The sequence below is a fragment of the Frieseomelitta varia genome, unplaced genomic scaffold (genome assembly GCF_011392965.1).
Source record: "Frieseomelitta varia isolate USP_RPSP 00005682 unplaced genomic scaffold, Fvar_1.2 scaffold_208, whole genome shotgun sequence".
NCBI classification, from domain to species: Eukaryota; Metazoa; Arthropoda; class Insecta; order Hymenoptera; family Apidae; genus Frieseomelitta; species Frieseomelitta varia.
The window spans coordinates 314,747-339,873 of NW_025109839.1; the positions used below are offsets into that span (position 1 = coordinate 314,747).

At 37.5% G+C, this 25,127-nt stretch overlaps 5 protein-coding genes across 10 annotated transcripts in view; 2 read left to right on the top strand and 3 right to left on the bottom strand.

Moving 5' to 3' along the window:
- LOC122527064 (sodium/potassium/calcium exchanger 4-like) overlaps positions 1–25,127 on the bottom strand; it is a 48,635-nt gene that overhangs the window by 21,600 nt on the left and 1,908 nt on the right. The gene's annotated exons all lie outside the window — the stretch shown is intronic.
- LOC122527069 (voltage-gated potassium channel subunit beta-2) lies at positions 138–11,655 on the top strand. 5 transcript variants are annotated; one of them, XM_043650896.1, is made up of 9 exons: positions 138–366; positions 4,512–4,765; positions 6,703–6,916; positions 7,602–7,729; positions 7,809–8,015; positions 8,110–8,207; positions 8,773–8,829; positions 8,975–9,184; positions 10,283–11,655. In XM_043650896.1, exons 2-9 carry the CDS (start codon positions 4,543–4,545, stop codon positions 10,382–10,384), a joined length of 1,239 nt encoding a protein of 412 aa, XP_043506831.1. In that variant the 5' UTR covers positions 138–366; positions 4,512–4,542; the 3' UTR covers positions 10,385–11,655. The 5 variants fall into 5 exon arrangements, with proteins under 5 accessions (XP_043506831.1, XP_043506829.1, XP_043506827.1 ...); XM_043650894.1 differs by lacking the exon at positions 138–366 and adding an exon at positions 1,573–3,512 and having other exon boundaries at positions 4,512–4,708; XM_043650892.1 differs by lacking the exon at positions 138–366 and adding an exon at positions 1,574–3,512.
- LOC122527063 (sodium/potassium/calcium exchanger 4-like) lies at positions 15,502–19,656 on the bottom strand. Its single transcript, XM_043650880.1, has 6 exons — positions 19,381–19,656; positions 18,506–19,017; positions 17,644–17,866; positions 17,419–17,571; positions 16,479–16,787; positions 15,502–16,323 (listed from the first exon to the last, which is right to left on the bottom strand). The coding sequence occupies exons 1-6, from the start codon at positions 19,475–19,477 to the stop codon at positions 16,004–16,006; spliced, it is 1,614 nt and encodes a 537-aa protein (XP_043506815.1). The 5' UTR covers positions 19,478–19,656; the 3' UTR covers positions 15,502–16,003.
- Positions 19,946–22,124, bottom strand: LOC122527079 (solute carrier family 35 member B1). The gene is made up of 2 exons (XM_043650918.1): positions 21,414–22,124; positions 19,946–21,215 (listed from the first exon to the last, which is right to left on the bottom strand). Exons 1-2 carry the CDS (start codon positions 21,798–21,800, stop codon positions 20,637–20,639), a joined length of 966 nt encoding a protein of 321 aa, XP_043506853.1. The 5' UTR covers positions 21,801–22,124; the 3' UTR covers positions 19,946–20,636.
- LOC122527073 (formylglycine-generating enzyme) lies at positions 22,157–23,714 on the top strand. 2 transcript variants are annotated; one of them, XM_043650903.1, is made up of 5 exons: positions 22,157–22,256; positions 22,472–22,926; positions 23,000–23,171; positions 23,235–23,421; positions 23,503–23,714. In XM_043650903.1, exons 2-5 carry the CDS (start codon positions 22,599–22,601, stop codon positions 23,656–23,658), a joined length of 843 nt encoding a protein of 280 aa, XP_043506838.1. In that variant the 5' UTR covers positions 22,157–22,256; positions 22,472–22,598; the 3' UTR covers positions 23,659–23,714. The 2 variants fall into 2 exon arrangements, with proteins under 2 accessions (XP_043506838.1, XP_043506837.1); XM_043650902.1 differs by having other exon boundaries at positions 22,158–22,926.

The following is a 25,127-nucleotide window of genomic DNA, read 5'->3' on the forward strand; positions in this document are numbered from 1 at the left end:
AAAATTTAAAAAATTTTCCCCGGGGGGAAAAAAAAAAAAAAAAAAAAAAAAAGAAAAGAAAACCGGTGCTCGATTGTTCACCGCCGATTTTTGCCGATCGCCGAACAATTCGAACTGGCGAATCGTTTTGGCCAGATAATTCGCGCATCGACAATTGACAAAAGTTACAACGTTGTTACTCGCCGCGGTTGTAACGACGTGTATTCGTGTGCTGGCGATTGTAATCAATGTTTCCGAGACCTTTGGCACGATTTCAACGAAGGAGTCGATCTGCGAATCCGAGAAGAGCACACGACCGTCACGCGGCGCAGATTCGTTTCAGCAAGGAGCAGTAACACGTCGGAACACGTAGCAGAATTTTGACAGGTAAGTCGAACGATAAAGATTGCTTTGCGCTTTCCCCCTCCCCCCAAAGATCTTGCTCTCGTTTCTCTCGAAAGATTCGCGTGACACGCACGTTTTCGAGTCTGGCGCGTCTTTCGCTAGTCGATCAAACGCGTACAAAGGAAGAAAGCAGGATCCGCGCTGTGAAAGCTTCGGATGAATGTCGTGTCGTTCGCAGAGAGCGGGCGCGATGCTCCGTTTCAACGATGCATGCGCGTTCGTGCAGATGCACGCACGCACGCACGTACGGCGACGCGTGCACCAAACATGTGAAACAAAAGGTGAAACGCAAGAGAACGAAACAGTGGATCCCTGCCGTGTTGGATGGCAGTAGGTCGAGCGCGTATTAGGTCGGTAGGTCGAACAACGTGGGCGACCATAAACGGTTCAGGAAGGGGTCAGCTGCACGTCACCACGCCGGATCTGCAATGCGGCGTTGTCGCAGGGACAGATACCGTTACATTTTCCACCGATGAATTCCTCCGTCTGGTATGCTTAATAACCGATCGGACGATTAACTCGATCGCTCGGGCATTTTACGCATCGTTCCGACTCGTTTGACTTCACACTCACTGCACGTACGTACATACATACATACATACGTACATACATGTGTACGTACATACGTCCGCGTTAGCTGAATACGTTTCGCGTAGTTTCCATCGAAACGAGCTCGCTCGTTCTGTAATCAAAAGTAAAAGGGAGCAAACGAGATCTCGAGCCAGTGCGTCTGACAGCAAGGATTTAAACTTCGAGCGTGTTCGAACGGATAGAAAAAGAGGGAGAGGGAGGGAGGGAAGGAAGGAGGGAGGGAGGAACGACGAATCAATCGGTTTCCGAGTGAAATTAAAGAGAGAGGAAAGAGAAGACGAAAGTAAGGGAAAGTTAGGGGATGATTCAGAGAAGAAGACGAAGACGAAGAAGACGAAGAATAGAGCCAAGGGGTTAAACGATCCGAGTCCGGGGCATGGGGCAAAGGGTAGGCGAGCGAAAGATATAATTCCAAGAGAGGCTCGATGCGGCAAATGCGGCGAATGCGCTGAATGCGTTGAATGCGACGACGGTAACGTCATGCGCTCTGAAAACAACCGCAACCCCCTGTGAGAGGAGACGAGGAGGAACGAGGGTAGGGGGTGTTATAGGTGTACGCGGCGTGGTAGCCACGAGTGGTGCGCGAGCGCGGGCACGAGCGCACACGCGCATTAAGCGGCGACGGTGCCCGTAGCGGAACAGAGACGGGACCGCACGCACGCTCGTTGCTTCTGCTGTTAAAGGAGGGAGTCGCAGTGTATCGAAGTTGTGCAGTGTTGCTTACCACGTAGGAGGCATAACACTCGCCGTCTCTACAATAGTAATCCTAACATTTTCACAAAATTTTTTGTTCTACGTTTCGGTGTTTTCAGTTCTCCGACGTTCTCTTCTATTTAATTGCTCTTCTCTCAACAAATGTTTCACCAAACATTCAACACACCGTTAAAATCGCAACACCGTTAAGATCGATTGTTCCAAGACAGAAGAGCTATTTCGGCAGAAACATTGCGAAAGGCAAGTTCCATTTGAAAGGAAGAGAGCGAGAGCGAGAGAGAGAGAGCGAGAGCGAGAGGGAGAGAGAGCGAGAGCGAGAGAGAGAGAGAAAGAGAGAGAGAGAGAGAGAGAGCAACCGTAAGACGGGAGGATCGTAAAAGATAAAGTGTTGGCGCCGAATGTTTTTATCCACATGTGACTGACAACGAAGATTGATCTGGGGATTGGCGCACGACTTATAAATGAGAGTAAGAGAGAGTGCGAGCGAGCGAGAGAGAAATAGAGTGAGAGAGAGAAAGAAAGGGAGAGAGAGTCTCGGGATCGAAAATTAGATCGAGATTGGCCACCATCAAGGATCGAGACACGAAATCGGCAAGACGTGTCGCAGAAATGGAAAGCAGAGTCCGATGCAACATACGGAATCATGTACCGTATTATGACAGAGAATGAGATCGAAGCCGCCGAATGAGATGTTGTTCTATTAACGTTATATCAACTCTGATGTATTATAAAGTTACCAGTTGGACCAGTTGGATAATCCGCAGGGAAAAGTGGATTTTTAGTGCCCGGCGTTGTTAGTGCCCGGTCTGGAATAATCATCGCGCCCTACCTCTCTCACCACGCCAGCAATCGTACCACATATCGATACTCATATCGACCACCGTTCGTTTTTACGTAACGACGTGTAGCTTTTAAAATAAATATTCCGTGTCATATAGTGTTCGAACGATATTGTGATCGAACCAGATAAAACCACGAAGGAAGGTTTTTCGCAGAACGTTCCGATATCATGTACTAGTTGCGGACAGTACCTACTCACGTTCTTTACTGTGGTGCCTAAATAACTTAAGTAAAGAAAAAAAAAAAAAAAAAAAAAAAAAAAAAAACAACAAAACTAGTGCCTATATAACGTATATGCGCAATAAAGATACATATTATCAAATGCTGTGACTTGAAAATATAGACAGACTTGAATCGAACGACGATTCGGATCGTCCGATCAGCCGAATCATGGATCAGTGATACAGTGATGCTCGAGATACTCGATCTATCTCGATTCTCCGTTCTCCGTTAGAATCTTTCACGCTCATAATCAAAATATTACACTTTTACCTCCGAAACGGAAAAAGAGAAACAAAGAAGAAAGGAAAGAGACAAAGAGTCTTTCGAATCACTGGAATTAGGAGACGATATATAATGCCGATCCCGTCGATTTCCTTCTCGTCGAGCGAAAATTAATATCGAATTTGAAAGGGACGCATGAAGTTAACCATAAAAAAAATTACTTCCACTTCTCTTTGGAGCTCGAACGAACAAACAAACTCGCATTCGTTCGATCTAGATTGAATCTTTCCGCCTTCTCTTTACGTCTTTTCGCAATTTCCGTTCTCTTCAAACATCTTCCGCTTCTATCACGCACACGCACACACACACACACACACACACACACACATACACACATATACATACATTACAGCAATGTCTCGTTTAATGTTGTGTAATCTCGGCAATACGTCCACGGCGGGAAATGATACGAATAACAATGCGAATACGAATAGTAGTATGGAGGATGATGACTACTATCCACTGCCTACTATTTATCGGTGAGTGAATTCTTAATCGATAATGTACCGTTTCTTCTCGCACTTCTTCGCACCTTCTTCTATCTGTGCCGCGTTCGTTTCTTTTTTTTTTTCCTTCTTTTTTCTCTCGTTTTCCCCTACTTTTCATACTGAATCCATATGCATACACGAACAAACTCCATAATGCGATTATACACAAGTCTAAGAAACGATATTCTCGACCAGTCAACCACTAGTTTCGGAGGTTTTAAAAGACCCAACTGCTACGGTGAAACGTCTCGTTAAATATTACTTATTTGTTTCTGCATCGTACGTTAAACACACACGTATACACGGACATACACACGTAACGATAACGACGATTGAGTGTTTTCAACGTGTTTCCTTTGTTCTTCGAAACGTGTTAGAAGAAGATACATGGAGAATTCAGGGGCCAATTCGTGGGTGCAAGTCACTTTTCATTAGAACCGTACCACGCGATGCAAATATCTCTTTGTTGTTAAAATCGTCAATCGACGGAGCAGTTTACTCGTTCTAATGTAATTATTATAATTGTAACCAATCTGCTCCGTGAACTGAAGATTTTGACAAGAAAGATGATCTTTAATAGAAAATGACTTACGCTGATTGTCTTTTGAGCTCTCCACGCACACACACGTACACACAGACACACACACATACACACACACACACATATTACGTGACGGAGAATTTCCAAAGCACTCGAAACGCGGTAAAGCTAGCTCGTATGGGCAATATGAAATCGACTCGTGTATATATATATATATATATACGATGATATAGATGCATAGCAACAAGGATACACGTAACACAGCGTTTCGAGCGTTCTCTCCCAATTTCTAGCCACCGGTACCTCTTTTCGAATTTTTCCGAGCGAATAAAGTTTGACGGGAAATGACGCGGTTATGAATGTTCAGTTGCAAATGTTTACGCGGTTGTATCGAACATTCGATCGATCGTGTCTTATTAATACCAACTCTGTATACTTTATACGCGCAGCTGCCGTGCACCTATAGCGAGTTTGGATTGCATGGAAGAGTTCAACGGCGGCGGCGGCGGTGGTGGAGGCGGTGGTGGCGGCGGTGGCGGTGCTGTGGACTCCGGTGTACATTGCAGCAATACCGCTGGAACGAAGGAACAGCTACTGACTAACTGCATTGCCGCACAAGCGCAACGCTTACAGCATCCTTCGCCAGGTATTCGCTACCGCAACTTGGGCAAAAGCGGTCTTCGTGTTTCCAATGTTGGATTAGGTACGCTGAATGTTTTCCCCCACTTTCGTAGAAACGAGCCGAATTGCGGTTACCCACGCGGTTTTATTCCATCTCAATGTACGCTTTAGAGTACACACCTTCACTCTGAGACAATAGCACGGAGGGTGATATTATGGCCCCCTCGCGATTTACATATTAGCGGCAAAAAACAGTTGAAGGTAAATGTGTGTCACGTTCTTTCTAATTAACTGTAGATACAAGGAAAGACGTTTTTTGCTGGATGCTACGAAATTGTTGCTGAGCACAAGTAAACCAGCTTGCAAAACGAAAGTGTTTCTGAGGTACAGTAGAATCTTCTGTATCCGAACGTTCTGCCAGTCCAACGGGATTTACTAGTTATTAAATTACAAGCTTCTTCTTCATAATTGCAGGTTTAATAAAACATAGAGTTTTGAAAAGAATAGAATTAGATTTTTGATGACCAAGGAATTTCTGTTGGGAGGACGTATTATCCTCATCTTTGTTCAAATTCCTACAAATACGTATTTTTAGAAATCCCATTCAACTTTGCTTTTCTTTTGCTTCGACCTTTTGGCAAGTGTAATCTTAATGGTTTGTCCAAATTTTGAGGTCAGTTTCAAAATCAAAAGTTTAAAATTCCTTCTAAGGGGGAATTAAGAACTGAAGGAGCCATATTATCATCTCTTCCTCTAGTTTGTCAATAGTATATTGACTATACATTTTCAAGTTATAAAAAAATAGTAAACAATGAAAACTGTGGTTTTTCTTTATCCACGATTTCTCATCATTTTTTTATCCTTCCTTATTTCTGCTGTACTTCACGTTTCTATTCTTCTTTCTTCTTTTCCATTATTTCGCATAGTAAATACTTGTAATCTTCATATGTGCTTTATCCATCGATGTGAGCATGCAAGCTTTTCATCTAGAGTTTTGTAGCAAAGTACATAGTATATAAAATAGTAATATAAACTATCTAACAGATAGACCAAGAAACAGGAGGTAATGTAGCAATGTTCTTATTCAAATAACTTTTACGCTACTTTTGTCGTGATCATCGTGCTTGTCGTGTTCGTTGTCGTCGTGGTCGCCGTCGTCGTTGATGTTGTATCAATTGAAAGCTGTGCCTTCCAAAATTATAAATGTCTCGGAGGATTTTGCATCTCTTTAATTTAAAGATGTTTTTGTAAAATACGACGAAAAATGTTATTTGAAGATTTAACGTAACATCACATTCAGACAGCTTGTTGAATGTACGAGCTTTCGGAATTAATGTATACCTTGTATATGGACGAATAAGACAGAGAGAAACGAAAACGAAAGAGAAAGAATGAGAAGGGAGAAAGAGAGACCACTGTATACGAGACCAATAATTCGCAATTTTTCGATAAACCGTATTCTTATGGATTACGATGGTGATGATGATGATTATGATGACGATGATAATGATAAGAACGATAATAGGAGTGAAAACAGGTAAGTAGGTATGCACGATATTTTAGGATCGATTATCGAACCGTGTATACGCAGCTTGCTTGTAAGCCTATGTTCTAATTGAATGTCGTACGGCGACAAGAAATTGTCGTCAAGAAACAACTGGAGCAAAATTCTATGATCATGTCCAAATTGGCAATGCGTGGTCAATATTTGTCGGTCGCGTTATTTGGAATTTAAGCAAATTTGTTTTTTTGTTACATCTAAAAAACATCTGTATCGTGGATTTAACATCTTAGAAATTAATTGTTATGGATCGTTATAGATTCATTCGATATTAAGACAGCTAGCCGTATATTGTCGCATTGATTGACTGACCAATTGACGATTTTTGTTGCCATACGATATTCAATAGGACGTAGAAATGTCGCAGTACTGTACTTGAGAACAGTGAAAAAAATTGAACTAACATATACCGTATTCATCAAAACAAATGAGTTATTAGAGTTGCTTTATACATGTAGGTACATGGACAACTTTCGGCATAGGAGGTTGCAGTAACGAGGAAACAGCCGAAGCTGTGGTTGCCCTCGCCTACGACAGTGGAATAAATGTGTTCGATCTGAGCGAAGCTCATAGTGGTCATAGAGCAGAAATTCAATTTGGACGAATTTTATTACGTCGTGCTTGGAATCGTTCGAGTTACGTCGTTACCACCAAGATATATTGGAACACGAAGTGAGTATCCATCGAGTTTCGAATTGATTTAAACTTTAAGCTTGTATAAAAAAATCGATTCAACAAATAAGCGGTTCAAGTGTCGATCGAAATTTATAAGGTCATTTCTTCAATTATGATAATGGTTCTTTTTAGCTAACTAAAGAGATTTATTTCATTCAAAACGAACGATTATACTTTACTGAAAAATAGTCTCTTCAGCTTCGATTCTTCGATTATGATAAAAATTCTTTACTAAAGAACTAAAGAGAGATTTTCTGTTCTCTGACAACGATGAATCGTACTTGTGTATTCCATGTTCACCTTACAGACTTATTGTCTGTTTAATAAATAAGTAAAGAGATTTTGCTTCATCGACGTGTATATTACGACGTTTATTAAGTGAAGCAATTTCTTCAGTTATTATTAAACTGCGAATTTTTATGTATCTATTTTCCAGACACAAAAATGCACGCAATGCATTCATTGTGTAAAAATATTCAAAGAATGGTATAATTATATTCGATTATCTAAATTCTATTTCTTTACACGCAAAAATTTAAATCCGCAGTCTAGTTATTATAATCAAAATTCTTTTTACCTGATTAATGATAGCTGATTAATTTCGCTTCATATAAATATAAATATAAAAATGGTCAAAAATGTACGTAAATCAAACGTGTGACGTTATAAAATTTGATCGCAGGGCAGAGGGTCGCGGATTGTCACGGAAGCACATAATCGAATCGGTGCAAGCGTCCTTGGTCAGGTTACAACTATCGTACATCGATATTGTAATGATCCATAAAGTAGATCCAATGTGTCCTATGGAAGGTTCGTTTCTTAATTCCGACACGATTAACACGTCGTTTCAGATACGTCGAAACCATTTCGTTTCTTTTTTCTTTTTCAGAAATAGTACGTGCTATGAATTACGTGATAAGTAAAGGATGGGTAATGTATTGGGGAACGTCTCGTTGGACACCTGTCGAAATTATGGAAGCTTACACGAATTGCCGTCAATTTAACTGCGTCACACCGATCGTGGAACAAGCCGAGTATCATCTATTTTACAGAGAAAAACCGGAACTTTATATGCCAGAGTTGTACAATAAAATCGGTATTTAATTGTCAAATGCTCAATTTTCACAACATAATATGTAATACCTGTGTATTTCTTAACGATATTGAAAGAAATTGTTTTTAAATCGTAGGTGTTGGCCTGATGGCGTGGTCCACGGTTACGATCGGTATGGTTTCCTCGAAACCAGAAGACTGTGGTGTCTCTTTTTTATCGAGATCTTCATATAAGGTAATTAATTATCCAGAAGGGAAAAATAATGAGCGAAAAAATCGTCTGAAAATGAGCACGAAAGGAATGATTGAAAAATGAGACGTCTGTTTCTGGTCTTTCGATTTTGAAACAGAATTTGACATTAAATGATAGTTTTTCAATTTGAGTTTGAATTGAGATATGCGTTTAAAGTCATCGTTAACACTTGGCAAAACTCGAGAACAATTTTTAAAATTTAAAAAATTTTTTCAACAATTTTACAATTAAAATAGACAATTTTTTAAATTGTCTGATCAACATAAAAGCTTCGTACTTCGAAGCTTACATACTGACTTCTTTGGCCTCTTATATCTCATAAATTAACTGTTAGCTTAACTTCACTTCGGTATCGACGTCATCAGTTATCAGTTGATATCAAATTCAGTTTCAAAATCGATCACCTCGTTTTCCAGTCATTCCTTTTGCTACATTATCCAGAAGAAATCTTTTAACTGTCGGTACAATACTAGAGACGGCAAATACGCAAATATCTATACCGTTGTCAAAATAATAATAATCGCAACGTTCAACTTTTCCATTTCAGAATAAGTATTCGTCGTTCAGTTGGACCGAAGACGAAACGCAATCTTTATATAAAGAAGTACGTATTTGAATTGGTATATCGTGGTATATCGAATTGGTATATGCTGTTTATGTTTCTGCGCAACAAGCGTACTCGTATAAAAGTTAGTGGAGGAAATAAACGTTAACGTGTGTTATCGTGTTCTATTCTATCTTTGTTTCAGCAGGAATACGGCTGGAAGGAAAAGTCAACTGATGACGAGACACGAAAATATTCAGATAAATTGCGAGACGTGTGTGCACTCGCCGAACGACTCGGTTGCTCATTCGGACAGTTGGCTATCGCGTGGTCTTTAAAGAATGAAAGTGTTCAGTGCCTTCTCCTCGGTGCATCAAACATAGATCAATTGTACGAGAGTCTTCAAAGTTTACAGGTAATTATTTTCAATAGTAAAATTTGACATAGTTCGAAACTAGGGCTGTGCGAGAACAGAAGCATTGAAGGTTTGAAGAGGGTTGATGAATCAGTATTGAGTTCTTGAAGGAAAAAGTGCTATCTCTTTTTAGAAAAGGAATTCGAATGTAAACAAATTGATGGAAATTATTTTCTAGACTAAAATGCATTTTTGACCTTTTGTAAATAATAAATTTATGATTAATTTGTACACCTAATAGAGCGGCGCGTATGAAATATCGTTTTCTCAAAGTTCCATTTCGATGTTCTGATACTACCCATTAATCGTTAATGATAGTTATATTAAAGAAAAAAAAATTCACGTATGTTGAGGACATTCGTTTATTATTGTGACATTGATCTTTCAGTCAGAATATTTTTTCATGTGAATAATTTGGAAAAAGTGCCTTGAAGATTTTTACAAAGATAAATTTAACATTTGGAGGAAATTGAAGACATTTTTCATTTTATTCAAATTTAATATTTTTTAAAAGAAATTGTAATAACTCCGTTCTAATCTTTGGATTCTAAAATTAATAATTCATACAAATCCGGAATATTGGAATAAAATAGCCGTTGAAAAAATGTATTGAATGATATGAAATTAGATTACTTCAACTGAGTTTTTAGAAGAGAATGGAAGTACACGTATTATTTCATCAATTTCTCTACTTTTTTGTTTTATGGAGTTAATCGATTTATCGACCTTAAATGAGCGAAGCTGGGTCTTTCCAAACGTTTAAAAAATACAAAAATATAATCTTATCTCTTTTTTTTTTTTTTTTGTTGAAGAACGAAGCACGGTCAAGGTGTAAAATGTATGAAATATTACGGATTTTGTAATTTTATCGATATTTTAAATTGCATCGATAGCTAAGATAGACGTGAAAACGTTTCGTTTATATTGAAAATGTTTGGAGATAGCGTGTACTTGAAAAACGTCAAACGCGATACTTTGCGTCGGAAGAATCGACCCGTCCATCTATTTTCGGATTCTCGCACACTCCTACTCGAACCTCGTCTTCGATGACCGCGAACGGGACTGGGGACACGATTATAAAACGTTGTGTCGTTGCAGCTAATTCCAAAATTGAACGCCAATATTATGAGCGAGATCGAAAGAATTCTCGATAACAAACCGTCGCGACCTCCGATGATATCAACGTTGGCGCTTAGATGACAATCAATTTGCCCCCACGGGAGTGGTGGGGGCTCCTTAGAAGACGGAGGCAGCCCGAAAAGCGAGGGCGCCAACAGCCAAGATCAAGAGCAGACGAAAGAGTTGACCGGCAAACTACCGTTTTGCGAGATACAATGAGAACCATGTTGACACGTTTACGTAAAAATTCACGCACTCTGTGTGTTTGATCTTGGCAATCGAATGAGAATGGATCGATCGGAGCCGAGTTCCAAAGACGAACGCTGGTAGACGGAACGAATGCCAAACGAAATCACACAAGATTAAGCGAGAAAAAGAAACATTCGAACAAGGTACTTGGTGCACGGTTCGCACGGTTCGCACCGTGGCGAAGAAATTATTCACGTGAGAATGAATCGACGACAATACTACTACGAGTTACGGTTACGGTTACGATTGCGATTGCGATTGCGGTTATCACCGTGATTACGTTCGATATTTCACGATAGATGTTCACGAATCAATTACAGACACGATTTTCACTTTCCGTACGTGCGGAGCATCCTTTTCGCCATTTTCCTTTGGACAGAGGTAATTTGAGACGTTACGCGGGAGAGAACGAGATTCAACAAGCGACATTGGAACATTTCTTTGCGTAAAACTTTCGTTTCGAGGGAAAAAAAACGAAAAACGATCGAACACGAGTTTTCTACGAATCGAACCATTATTATCCGCAATTCAGCTGTGCCAGGTGTTCATTCGAAATTAGAATTATCGTGTTTATTGGTAGCGTCTTTATTACGACTATGTAACGCTGTATTGTCGCTTCCGGCTACTTCTTTCTGCTTCCAAGAAGATTCTGTTGTACCGTTTCTCATCCTTTCATCCTCTATTCCGGTGTACATACAATAACTGAACGAACCAATATGAGATGGTACCGTGTGAAACGCGTCGGGATTCGCGCTCATCAACATACAGATCCACGCACGCATTCACGCACGCACGCACGCACGCATAATACGATTGATTATAGTTTCCGAACGTGTGTATCACTGATCTATCTGATTCTTCATACGGCGTCAAGCGTATAAGCGTAAAATGATTCTTGCCATGCCGTTCGTAGTCGCAGATGGTCAACGCTAGCTCAGGTTTGTTAACTAGCGATTTTGCTAGTTAACCGAACTCAAAACGAACGGCTACGTAGGATAGGTAAATGACATAGGCGGGTAGATATGTAAGTAGGTAGACGTAGGTAGTTAAGGTAAGTAGTTAGATAAGTATGTACATAAGTACTTGGATAGATAGGGGTATGAGAGAATACGAACGGCGGTGAGCGCAGGAAGAAGAGAAATACATAATTACGCGATACCGAAGCGAGCGAAGAAAGAGGACGCGCGCGACAAGGACGAAAGAGCTCAAGACGAAGAGGTCTGTTAGGTACATATATGCGCGGGAAAACCACGGTTTCCGCTGTACGCTTATTTCGTTGGATTCGTTCGACTATCTGCTGTCTCTTGTACGTACATTAGAGCAATACGTTTCTTTCGCGTTTAGTTGTCCTATGATATGAAAACCGTCCTAACGGCGCGACACAGCGCGATGCCTCGTAGAATTAGCAAGATCGTTTGCAAATTACACACAATGTCAGTTACGTGCCGGGTAATGTTGAACAATCCTGTGAAGACGAACGATCCGTGTGTATATCCGGAGGGAGGTACAGTATCGTAAAGTAATAAATAACAATAAATCAGCGAGAGGGAATTGAGCGAACGGCGGAGAGGGAAGAGAGAAGGAAAGGAGACGATTTCCAAGTGAAGATTTCCACTGATATTCGAATAAGTGATCAAACTTCGGGACAAACATGGGGAACGATGAGAAGCTACAGGAAGCATCGACCGTTGCCGATTGTACATAGTAAAATCATTATTAACTGTTACGATTACGTTGCTGTTTAGCGACTCTCTTTGATCCCTGGCGTGTATTCGGGTACATAATAAGTAGATACATAAGCATATCCGAATGTAAATACCTGCGTTGTACGTTCGGATAACACAGGGAGTAACACAGCAAACTCGTTGGTGGGATCGGTTCGGTAGCTACGCGATTAACTATCGATAATTACAAATGATAACGATCGAATACCGATCGCAATGCTGGCTACGCTTTTGCCGATTACGCTAATTATTTAGCGATTTTTCATCCAGGTTATGATCTATATTTTCCACAGAAATTTTTATCGAAACGTAATATATTGTTATATAATATATAATATATAATAATAATAATAATAATAATAATAACAACAACAACAACAACTCGATAACACGAGCAAATGTAAAATACAGAGGCGTGCAAATATGTACTATACGTATTCGATTGGCCGCGATCTCGAGGACGCGGCGATTAGGCAACCTAAAAACGCGGTTATGAAAAAAACTCGAATCGACAGAATGATATCAAACTGCCAAAACGTCGAGCGTTTTGCCGCGAATCGAAACAATGAGCCACGATGCGAATGATCGTTAAAACGTGTGAAATGCCTCAACTGTGTTCCGCGCGAACAATCCCTTGCATAATCGATGATAATTGACGTGGTTCGGAAAGAAGACGGAAAAGAGCGGCTGAAGGGAGGGGGGAGGGGGGAGGGGGTGAAGGGTGAAAGAAGATGCGGAAGGGGCGGAGAGAAAAAGAAAAGGGGAGAGAAGAAAAAGGAAGGACGGGTAAAGAAAAAGGTCGGAGAGCACGAGCGATATAAGCGAAGACGACGATGCTAATGTCAAATGGATGAGACAATCTTGATCGTTTGCAGATGCTTTTCATTGAACGTTTGATCGCGTTACGTTCGAATCAAGATTGTTCGTTGGTTATTTTAGTCGTTCGTTTGAACGAATCGAGGAGATTGGTGTCCGAGGTTGTTTCCCGTTTTCAAAAATGTAAACGATTTTAAGGGTATTATTTACGCGCTATTTGTAGATAGATAGGTAGAGAATGTGTACCAGAAATCGATAGGAAGAATTACGACACTGTTATTATTGAGCCGGCATTGAGGATCAAAAACGCGAACACTCGGAACGGATTCCATGCGCATATGTTCTTGCACATGCGTATTTACGCATACATGTATATAGTACATATAGTCGATCTCTCATCCGTTATCTTATCCAGTTCAAATAGTATACACGTTATTGAATTATCTTCGTTTACGCGGCTGATTGTTACCGTTCAATCGGGACCCGCAGAAGTATAAGGAATTGTGTTAATCAACGAACGATCGATCCAACTGTGATTAAATCGATTGGGGCTCCGATTCGTTGTGGACAATGTCCATAAAGTGATTTAATCGACGAGCAATAAGGACGACCAAGAACGCATAATCGAATCGAATTGTATCAAACTCGGCTATATATAATAGAATCGCGACAGCCGGTTAAGCAGTCGGATTAAGCGAGTAGAACACATGTATATAGTAGGTAATATACATACGTATATGTATGTCATATACGTGTTGCATAATTCTAATCACTGATATGAAAAGAGAGCCAGATCTTTTTAAATTGTCGATAACACGTGTACGCATCTACCTATCTATGTTTCTACATTGATCCAATGAATACAAGCGACGTGGTACAATGAGATCGATTTCGAATAAAAGTGTTCAATACGAACGTAGTACTATTTCGTCAACTATTTTGTCAATAAAAAGAAATAATAATAACGTGCACGAGAATTTCACCAAACTGGCATTCACCAGTCACGTATAATATGTACATAACTTGTCCTCCGCGTGAATACGCGAACATTTTTTCAAAATATTTCTTCTCAACGTCGAAAACCCTAAAATCCTAGGGGCCAAGAGGGGTTCGGATGGTCACTGTTTCTTCGATCTGTCTTCTACTTTCCTTCTGCCGACTTCTTTCTTCTTTTCCCCGAGACTACGATTGTGAATCTGTGAAACGAAAAAGAAAAAAAAAAAAAAACGAAAACAGCGCGGCGTTTCATTCAACAAATAATTTAACGTTTCGAAGAGATATGTAACACACACTCACATACACTCACATTTTCACAAGATGGAACATTTTCTCAAAGTCTTTCGAAAACTTATACGAACGTTCTAAGCAATGTATTAAGTATTTAGGGGACTATTTTGAAAGGATTATAAATAAAAGAAACACGTTATCCTATGCATTATTCCATTGCACCTTCCTTCGTCTCGTTATATCTATCGTCCATACTATACTATTGTGTAATATACATATAGTATAGTATAGCTTTATGCGTACGTGCATGTGTTTATATGCGTGTGCATGTGCGTGCGTGTGCGTTTCATCAATAACGTTGCGAACGTACGCGCGTTTTATCAATACCTGCAAGTTATAATACAAGAACCAACTGTATCGCCATGTGTACACAAGAATGCGTCAATTAACGCATTGCTCGACCGATTACCGACATATTTTCCTTTCGTCGAATTCATTCACCGCGGATGCGAAAAATAAATTATTCTTTATTAAAAATATACATCTCACTATTGATTAACGTAGGTAACTCGTAGCTATCACACTCGATCCTCGCTTCAGCTTTGAGCTTCCTATTTTCCTTATTCTCCTCCATCGAATTTTAATCCATTCACGTCACGATTTAAATTACACGTTGTCAACATATGTACGTATGTACATAGTATACAAAATCATTCATAATTAATTCAGATTTAAATATTTACTATCCTTTAATACTAACTGATTACATCAGAGTATAAAACAAAGCACGACCGGTTATAATCTACAAATGCAAATTACCTGCGATATAAAAAAACGGTTCAGATAAAAATTATATATTCTTTATGAAAAAAGAGTATTAAGTCTTGTATGGATAATTGATTAGAGATTTTATAAAATCCATAGAAAATCTCTTATGATCAAATTATCTTTAGTTAAAAATTAAAATATCTATTAAACTATTAGTTTTTCGACATAAATAGATTCATACAATTATAGGAAATAATTAACTGCGTCGATCAGCAATTATACATTGGTACCATTTAAAAAAATGCTTATGCGTCTACCCACAAAAAAATCAATTACATCGAACTTATTACGAATTACATCTTTGAAACTATTCACTTTTTAACTGAACCATTTTCTTTTTTTATATTACAGTAATTCAGCTTACTACACAGTTTACCGGTAAATTACACTTAATTCACACTTATATTTTATATAAATATAAAACTTAGTCACTAGTCGCGGATTATTGCGCGTGTGGTAGATATTACTCACGAAATATTCCGCTTTGTGATGAGTTAATATCATAAACACATATTTAAGTATATATTTGTTGTTCGTCGTATCTATATTGTTTCTTTTTTTTTTTTTTTTTGTTTCAATTTTCACTGTCTGTCGCAGCTTCGATCTTTAATCGTTAGCTTTGCTATCATTGACGGATTTACGATAGTCTCGTAAGTATTCTACATATAACGTCTTTAATACACGTGAAGGAAATGAATAGATGATATTTGAATTTTTAGGAAATTGTTTCTCCTTTTCCATTAACAAAATTAATAAAATTGTCGAGATTAATGAGATTTGTGAGATTAACGATTAGAATCCTATAGCACGGAGAACGGGCAAAAAAATATTACACGAACTGTGCATGCGAAGAGAATTAATCATCGCACATTGGTAAATTCACCAAATAGAAAACGTTCAGTTCCACGAGAATAGCGAATATTAAAAATATCGTGTATACCAACAGACATATGATTCCCACTTGTTTGTTCAATTTAAAATTGGAAAATGCTATAACTACGTAGAGAATCACTATGCAAACAACAGTTGAAAGTACACTGTAGGATATAGATCCTGATATGATCTCTACGTCTTCTCCTCTCATTAGACATTTTATCATCCACGGTAAGCCCAAGCAAAGCAAAATATCAAGAATATTTGCTCCTAACGTGTTGCTCATCGCCATGTTTCCGTCCCCTAGATATATACGAAACGTTATTTAATTCGTTCAATTTTCAATCATTTGTTCAATTAGCAACGATTTACGTATGTACGACACATACGTATTTTTAACAATATAACAGATAAGAAATTTTGATAGAAGAGAAATAAAAGAAAATCGAGTTTATTACCTTGTCTGGCTAAAATTACGATGGATGCAATTTCCGGCATATTTCCACCAGCTGCCAGAAATGTAAGACCCATAATAGAATCAGGAATACCTATGGTATCACCGACAACCGTCGTCATCCAAGAGACTAAATAAGAAGATATACCGACCCAAATCAGACACATGATAAACGTCAGTGGATACCAATGTTTTAATCGTTCTATCCTGGCATCTGGTATCGTTATGTATAGCAAAAATTTCAATGGCCAGCAAAACAGGAACCAACATTTTGCGATCACAGTTCGTTCCCTTGGCCAAGTAAATAAATATTCTGCAAATAAATACAAAGAAACAATATGTACGTACACGTTGATATCTAACTTTTTATTTAATTCGAAATATTATACGAATACAACACATATGTATGCAGCGACAGCTAAAAGCTTGGATACTTAGTTTAACTTTAAGATCTGCAGACTATGATGGAGGATTTAATAATTTGAAGTGTTCTATAGCAATTAATTGCTTTCGCTGTATGTTTTAGATTTCGATCTTGTTAAAAGATTCATGAATCCATAACTAAACTTAATAACACTTACAACTAAATTCAATTTTAAGATATGTGAATATCCAAATCTGTTCGTAGTATTATTGCTAAAAATTAACTTTTTAATAATTCTCAATCTCCAAGGACTGTCATGCTATCCCAAATTATAATATTCATATTGATGGTATTTATTTTAAATTGCATTTGTTGCATTTAGTTTTATAGGTTTTTTGTATGTATCTTTACACATGTTTGAATGTTATATACTGCCATAGTATTACCTCGGTCTTAATAATATTGTATGAATCTTATTTTTATTAGATATGTACTCTTTTGATTTTCATTATATATAAATCACAAACAGAACGTGTATCCAAATTTTTTCGCCAGTATACACACATATCTAGATACATACCAGAAACAGAACGACTCTCTAATTTCTCGGTATTTTTAAGATCGCCTATTCCACCTTGTTGCTGACTTTCCAAATTAGAATTATAAACAACATTATCCAAAGCGCGCAGTTTATACGAGCCATTGCGGGGCAATTTCTCATCAACGTTAGAGACTATAATCGCAACGAATTATTATTTTTCCGAAACAAACAAAAGGAACGAATTACTGGAAAATTGTTACTTACACTCCGTCGTTGATTCGGAATTAGAGGGAAAGATTGTACCGCAACATAATCTAATACCTTTGCCACAAAACAGCAAAATTAGGTAAATGCAGAACAATATTAACAATATCATCGCTTCGTACCATTTAATCCGTTGATCCCACATTATTGCTACCAATGTTCCAACAGATATCACGTACATTGTGCAATCTCGCGATAATATTCGCCATTCTAAGGAAATCGCCTAAATTGAAAAGAACAAGAAACAAATAGAAATTGGATTGAAAATGATCGTTTTCAGACACTTCTGATTTCCAGGTGTAGAGATACATGAGAATTATAAAAGAAATAAATGTACAATACAACGTTAACAAGGTCAATGGAAGATAAACAGACAAGATAGATATTCGATACGATCGATCTAAATATACTTAAACGGGATGCTTATCGTCTTTTATCTGAAACTCTGTATTGTGACGAGAAAATCAAATGGACGAGATAATCGATTTACCTGGTTATATGCCCAGTTATAAGAGACTTTTTCGTCTGTTTTATACGTATGTTGTATATATATACGAACCACTTCATATTTAGTTATCGTTTATTTTTCGTAATCATTTGACAATTATTTTGAACTATACAGATAAAAGTACGATAAAACTCCATTTATAAGTACAAGCTAAAATTCCATTGATTTTTCTTTCTATTAGTGAGTTTTCGTTCATACGATGGAAGTTTAGCTTCAAATAAGCACAATTCATTTAATCGAGCATCGATTGAAATTCTGGTCAAATAAATAGAATCCACATAAACGGAGTCCCACCGCATAGTATCGAGGATACTATGATAATATGTTATATTACACATGTACGTGTGTACTTACGGAAAAAGCAGTCAACGCTCCGCAAGCCGGAGTTGCAAACGTGTCGAATACCGCGCTACCGACCACGGTGCCAACACCAAGATCTGACTCCGTTAGAAAAGTACCAATTACGTTCACAAATAATTCGGGAAAGGAACTGGTCATTGCGAGAAACGTCGCTCCAGCTACGTCGGTGCTTATATTCATGCTAACGCATATGCGATCGACAGCAGGTATTAGATAATCATGGCAAACGAACGCCGTCAATAGGAAGCAATATAATCCAAGAAAAACGTGTAACACTACCGCTCCGTGACGACGTTCTTCGTACGTGAACAGATCCTGCGGGAAATCGTCTATAGAACGATCTGTGCAGTTCATTGTTCTCTCGTTTTCCTTCATTTCGTTTCTATCAGATTCTTCTTCGTCGTTTGTCGTTATTTGCTTCGTTTCTACTCTGTTTCTCGTAGTCAGTATCAGTTGATTCATGTCGCGCACTTCGACATCGTTTGGCAAGACAATCGGGAACGATTCTACAAGCGAAATATTTCTTTCTCTTTCTCCAGGTAAAACATGGTTTTTTTCAAACACGAATGAGAAACAAGACAAAGGTCTGCGAAATTCCCCGAAAATTTTTAGTCTAGAATTGGCACTCTTGTACCAATTTAAATATTCGAGCGCGCTAATGAGACATCGAGAGAATCGATACTATTGGAAAATTCCCATCGTGTCCGTTTTTGAATTACGTGCTGTTCATCTCCATTGATGAGTCGATGTTTGTAAAGCAGACAAATTTTATACACAAATACTGCGAGACCATGAAGGAAATTATAACGCACATGTCGATCAAACTGACAACACATGCGTTAAATTCACTGTGATTGTAAGTGACTTACCGTTTGCAAGACGCGCGTAAGTAACCGGTAACCATATCGATAATACAGCAATATACGTACAACTTTTCAATAAAAGTATATGCATTTCGCGCTTCATTTAATCTTCGGGTATTCACTTCTGATCTAAGTACATATATATGCGTGTTGTTTGCTGAAATACGTTAAACTACTTTTTGAGAAGCGGTCTGCGCATTTATGATACATTACGTTTAACTGATTACGCTCCCTTCCTAAAGCTCATTCAGACATTGTTATTATCTATTTAACCATCGTCGGCGTTGTCGTCAATGTCGATAACAACAACGGAATCGGATCGAAAAAAAATCCATTTTGCGCGTAACATATGCGCAAGTTAATTTTTAAACTAAATGTTCATTTAAACTAAATTTTCAACTAAATTTATTTATTCACTTCATTTCAGTTAACTTGGCATATGGTAAAATATATATATTGCTATATGTAAATATGTTGCTCTGTATGTAAATTGTTGTTGATTTGATAAAGATATTTCAATCAGAGACAAAATAATAGCAAAGTAGGGAAAATAAACAAATCATGTATCGAATGATTGTAGTTTCTCTTTATTACATATATAATAATCGATTTTTTTTTTATCATGTACATTGCCATGATACCGTCCACATTCTTTTCCCGTATATGGCGCTTACGTATGATATGATTCGGGAAAAGAACTTGTGTCAGATATTCGAATGAAACTGCCACAGAGATATAAAACGAAGGAAGTATATGTGGAACGTTATGCGTACAAATGTATGTTATTTTGATTGGTTAATACATACGCGCATCACACACACGTGTATGATATACAGTGGTAGCCATACACTTACATACAGTGAATAAAATTAAATTCGATGTTACGTACTCTCATACATTCAGTCATTATAAAAATAATAAAAATATGTATAGCAGAATAACAACTTGAAAATAAACCACAGACATTGCTATGCAGTAATACGTAAGGTTTTAACGTTATTCTATAAAGTATATGTTAGCATATAGCTGTTACTGTATATATCCGTAAAAAAAGAATTTGTACGTGTATATATTTGTAAACGCCGATAGCGAAATTAAAGGATAGGAAGCCGAAGACAGTACACATAATTGTTTATGGTGTGACGTTCTTAAGCTTAAATTTCACCATAACGCGACCAACAGCACAAATAAGTTTCAAAATAAGAAATCACCCTCTATTTAAAGAGTTAAGATCTCTCAGGTAACGTGCCCACGTTCATTTGCTACTTCGTTACATCTTTTCTAGGAGACTTGTCTTTACCGTACATAGCATCTAGAAACAGCCCCGAAAATACTATAAACGTACCTAACCATTGCCTAGAGGTCAAACTATTACCAAAGATAAGTATTGAACCTAAGACTGTAAAGAATTTTCTAGTCGTTGTTATAATAGAACATGGTAATGGACCAAATTCTGCAACGGTGAGAAATATGAAGTATTGTCCAAACGCTCCTGCTATAGAAAAGGTAGTTATATGCCATATAGTAAAAGGGTATCTCTGTAAGAACTGAATAAATTCTACAAGCTCTCCAGAGACAAGGATGACAATGCCACTAAACATCACAGACCAGCCATTCATATTCAACATCATATGGCCAGATTTGGGATTGTGTTCAGATCTCATTCTTTCTTGTACAGCGCTAGTTAGACCATCCATTGTTAATGAAAGTAATAACAATAGTTCTCCAAAGCCTGTTTGTCCCTCGGAATGTTTTTTCAATGGATTCACGTCTTTGTACATAAATAAAGCTACGCCAATGACTATTAAGAATACAAACAAGTACTTCCTAATTGGATAAACCTGGAAGATAATGCGTTCCATTGTTATAAATTACGAATATATTGTCTGAATGCGAAAAACCTATACATATGTATATATAAGATATAGATTCTAAGAATCTTCTTTGAAAATAATAATATAAAAGAAAAGAGAAATTAAAATTGGCAAACATTACAAAATTTGTGAATGATACATAAATCAAAAGGCAAAGCAAAATACCTTGTTCCCCAGTAGTACACCAAGTATCATCACAGGAATCGGTTTACCAGCTTTTCCAATCACTTGTGTTGGATAACTGACAAATTGTAATGCCATGTTACTGCATACCATGGCAAGTAAATAAGTGAGGGCAGAGAGTGCATAATAAGTTTTTGGAGTAGTATCCTCGCCCTGTTTCATAATCGTTAGTAAACTAGTCTTAGCAAATAAATAATTAATTAGACACTGGAAGAAAACTAACGTAAACATATACGTAAACTTTTCACTGCTTTTTTCATCTCCGTATTGTCCTCGTGTAATCTTCTCTTGCAACATGCCAAAATGAAAATAACATACAAAAATGCCGAGAGAATAAAACAACAGTTTGAAACGTCTTGAGGAAGCCATTGTAGCTATATGTAGTATATAACGATGATATATTGAACTAAACAATTCTATTATACTGTTACTATTTTGGTTATAAGCCACTGTCACGATAAATGAAAAAATCTTCGAGACATTCTACGTACGTAAATTACAGATAAACAGTACGTGGCATTTCATGATAGGTTATGTTCCACGTACATATTACACATATACATATTGCACATCGATACCGAGGAATCGATGTATCGATGAAAAAGAGATATCGATTTCCCTATGATTATTCTCGCTCCATGGTTGAAATATTACCAACTAATAGATGAAAATTAATTTAAGCTAACTAGGGATTTTCAGTTTTCTTACTACAACGAATATAGAGATTCGAGGTTATCACATCATTATTAATTTATGTGTGCGTGTTTCTTCAAGATGACAAGTTTTATCATTGATCAGAACATTTCATGAACCACGAATTTATAGGTATTTGTTTCCTACAACTACCAGCCAAATTAAATCAATTTATTAATTTTATATGTATCAATTTTCTTACATCGTAAAATGAAAGGTTTGACGAGCATAAAGTGTCAAAAATCAGCAATATTGTCTTTTTTCACAATTATTGCATTGTGTACCGTAGCGGTAAGTTCTAAAACAGATGATTCAAGTAAAGAATCTTCTCACTGTGGTGGTTGCAGCCATAGCAGACAAAGCACTACCACAGAGAATCTCTACGAGAATGAAGCAGATGATTATTGTTTAGCAAATGATCCACTTCATACTTACGAACATACTGCTACGAATCGCATAGGTCGTTTAAAAAACATGGTCAAGATAAAGGCGGGCACTTTCACAATCGGTACAAACGATCCTGTATTCGTCGCTGACGGCGAAGGACCGAAACAACAAATTTATCTAGATAGTTTTTACATAGACGAGATGGAAGTGAGCAATCGTGATTTTGGAAGATTTGTTCACGCGACTAATCATCGAACAGAAGCCGAAAAATTTGGAGATTCATTCGTATTTGGAGGTTTGTTAGAAGAAAAAATTCGAGCGAACATAACGCACGCAGTTGCTCAAGCGCCTTGGTGGTTACAAGTAAAAAATGCAAACTGGCAAAATCCAGAGGGTCCTAATTCTGATATAAAGAGTATGTTTACTCCATTTTATTTTTCCGGTTGTTTGAAATTGGAGACAAAAGAAAGTAAAATTGAATAATTTAGACAGAATGGATCACCCTGTTGTTCATGTGTCGTGGAATGATGCCACTGCCTATTGCGAATGGTTAGGAAAAAGATTACCTACGGAAGCCGAATGGGAAGTTGCATGTCGGGGAGGACTGTCGGATAAACTATATCCATGGGGGAATAAATTTACTCCGAATGGTCAACATAGGTGAATAATTTTTTATAAAAAATTATTTAAAATTTAATTCTATTTAATTAAAATAATTTTCAGAGCGAATACGTGGCAAGGTGATTTTCCAAATAATAATACCAAGGAAGATGGATACGAAAGCACATCGCCCGTTACAGAATTCGCGCCAAATAATTACGGGTTACGTAATATGATAGGGAATGTTTGGGAATGGACATCTGATTGGTGGACAATTGAAACCAAAGCACGTGGCGGGCCTAATAATCCTGTATATATGTTCTCAATATATTTTTCTTTATTTTAAAATTTTTTTTTTTACAACAACTTTATAATACGAAACTACTTTCAGAATGGTCCACCTCACAGTACAGACAAAGTAAAGAAAGGCGGTTCTTATCTTTGTCACAAGAGTTACTGTTTTCGATACAGATGCGCTGCTCGGAGCCAAAATACTCCAGACACAACAGCTGGAAATCTTGGCTTTAGATGTGCATTAAAGGCTTAATTTTAATACAAAATGGATCAATTTATTTTTAAAATAAATGCCATTTCAATACCTCACATTGCATCATATTTTTTTTTGATTTGTTCAAATTGAATATTGTTTAAAAAAGATATTATTGAGAAACGTTTGAGAAAGGAGAATCATTCATTGGTTTGAATACACAAATATATGATATGGTATTTGTTATAATACAATATGTATGTAAAATGATTATAAATGAAATGACTTATTAATTTAAATGTTCTCTATCTAATCACAAATCACAATAAATATATTCTACTTGGTTATAAATTTAATTTTAAAAAATCCTATATTAATGAAAATATAATTTATTCCACCTAATATAAATCCATGGGATATGTGAATAAACATTGCATCTTGTGGGAAGAAATACGATCATTCATTATCGCAATACTAAGAGGAAATGTAACTGGAAATTGCAATAAAATAATATCGCAACACTAATCTCGAAAGAATTTAATGAAAATTATTATGAATAATACAAAGTTCTATGAACAAAAACTACTCAAAGACTCTAGTACTTTAAAATTAATCAAAAACAATGACTCTGTAATTTAATTTAAAACAATCGAATGCAAAATAAATTCTACTATGTACAAGACTAAGTCAACTATAAAAGTTCAAATCAAAATTGCAAAAAACAATCGCGGTATCACAATTCACAACTCTAAAGCAAACACGATTATCATTTTTTCGCAACTCTAATTCAACCTGTAATCAATTTTTCGCAACACTAACAAGAAAAATCGCGATTTGCCCGAAACGATGATGAACGATGATGGAAAAGAAAAAAAAATATAACTACAAATACTAAAAGAGCATAGTGACAAAGTAGTAACGAGAATGACATCCCATGCTTTGGAATCATTCAAATGATCCACAGAATGAGAAGCCATTTGTTGTGACCCTCTTCGTGGCAGTTTGCCGGGCCGCTTCGGCCTCTAGCCTCTTCATTCTTCGAGCGCAATGCCCGCTGAAACTTACATCTAGCTCGAGTGAAATGTGAAATGAATAGATAAACTGCATAAGCTAACCCCAATATACATCGACGATCATAGTGATCGATGTCCGTTCGCACGTGCGTGCTCGAGCAATACCTACATAAACGTTCGTTTCGGGACGTACTCGCGACTTATCCGCGACCGCGACCGCGATACTAAATTCGAAAAATCGATCAGTAAAATCAGAAACAAGTGGCATACTCCATTTGTACCAATTTCACTGTCGATTCTTCAAATTAGATTTCCTGAAACAGGTTGGACACGCGAAAACGGAACACGCGACCAGAGACTGTGCCAACCTGCCCGGCCCTACCTACTTATAATTAAACACATTCACGCCAGAAAGTATGCTACCTATCCTAACAATCGCCCTATATTTAAAAAATGGCAAAACAGACACACCAACACACTCGCTCCACGGTTCTCACACATACTGCTCGGGCGCAA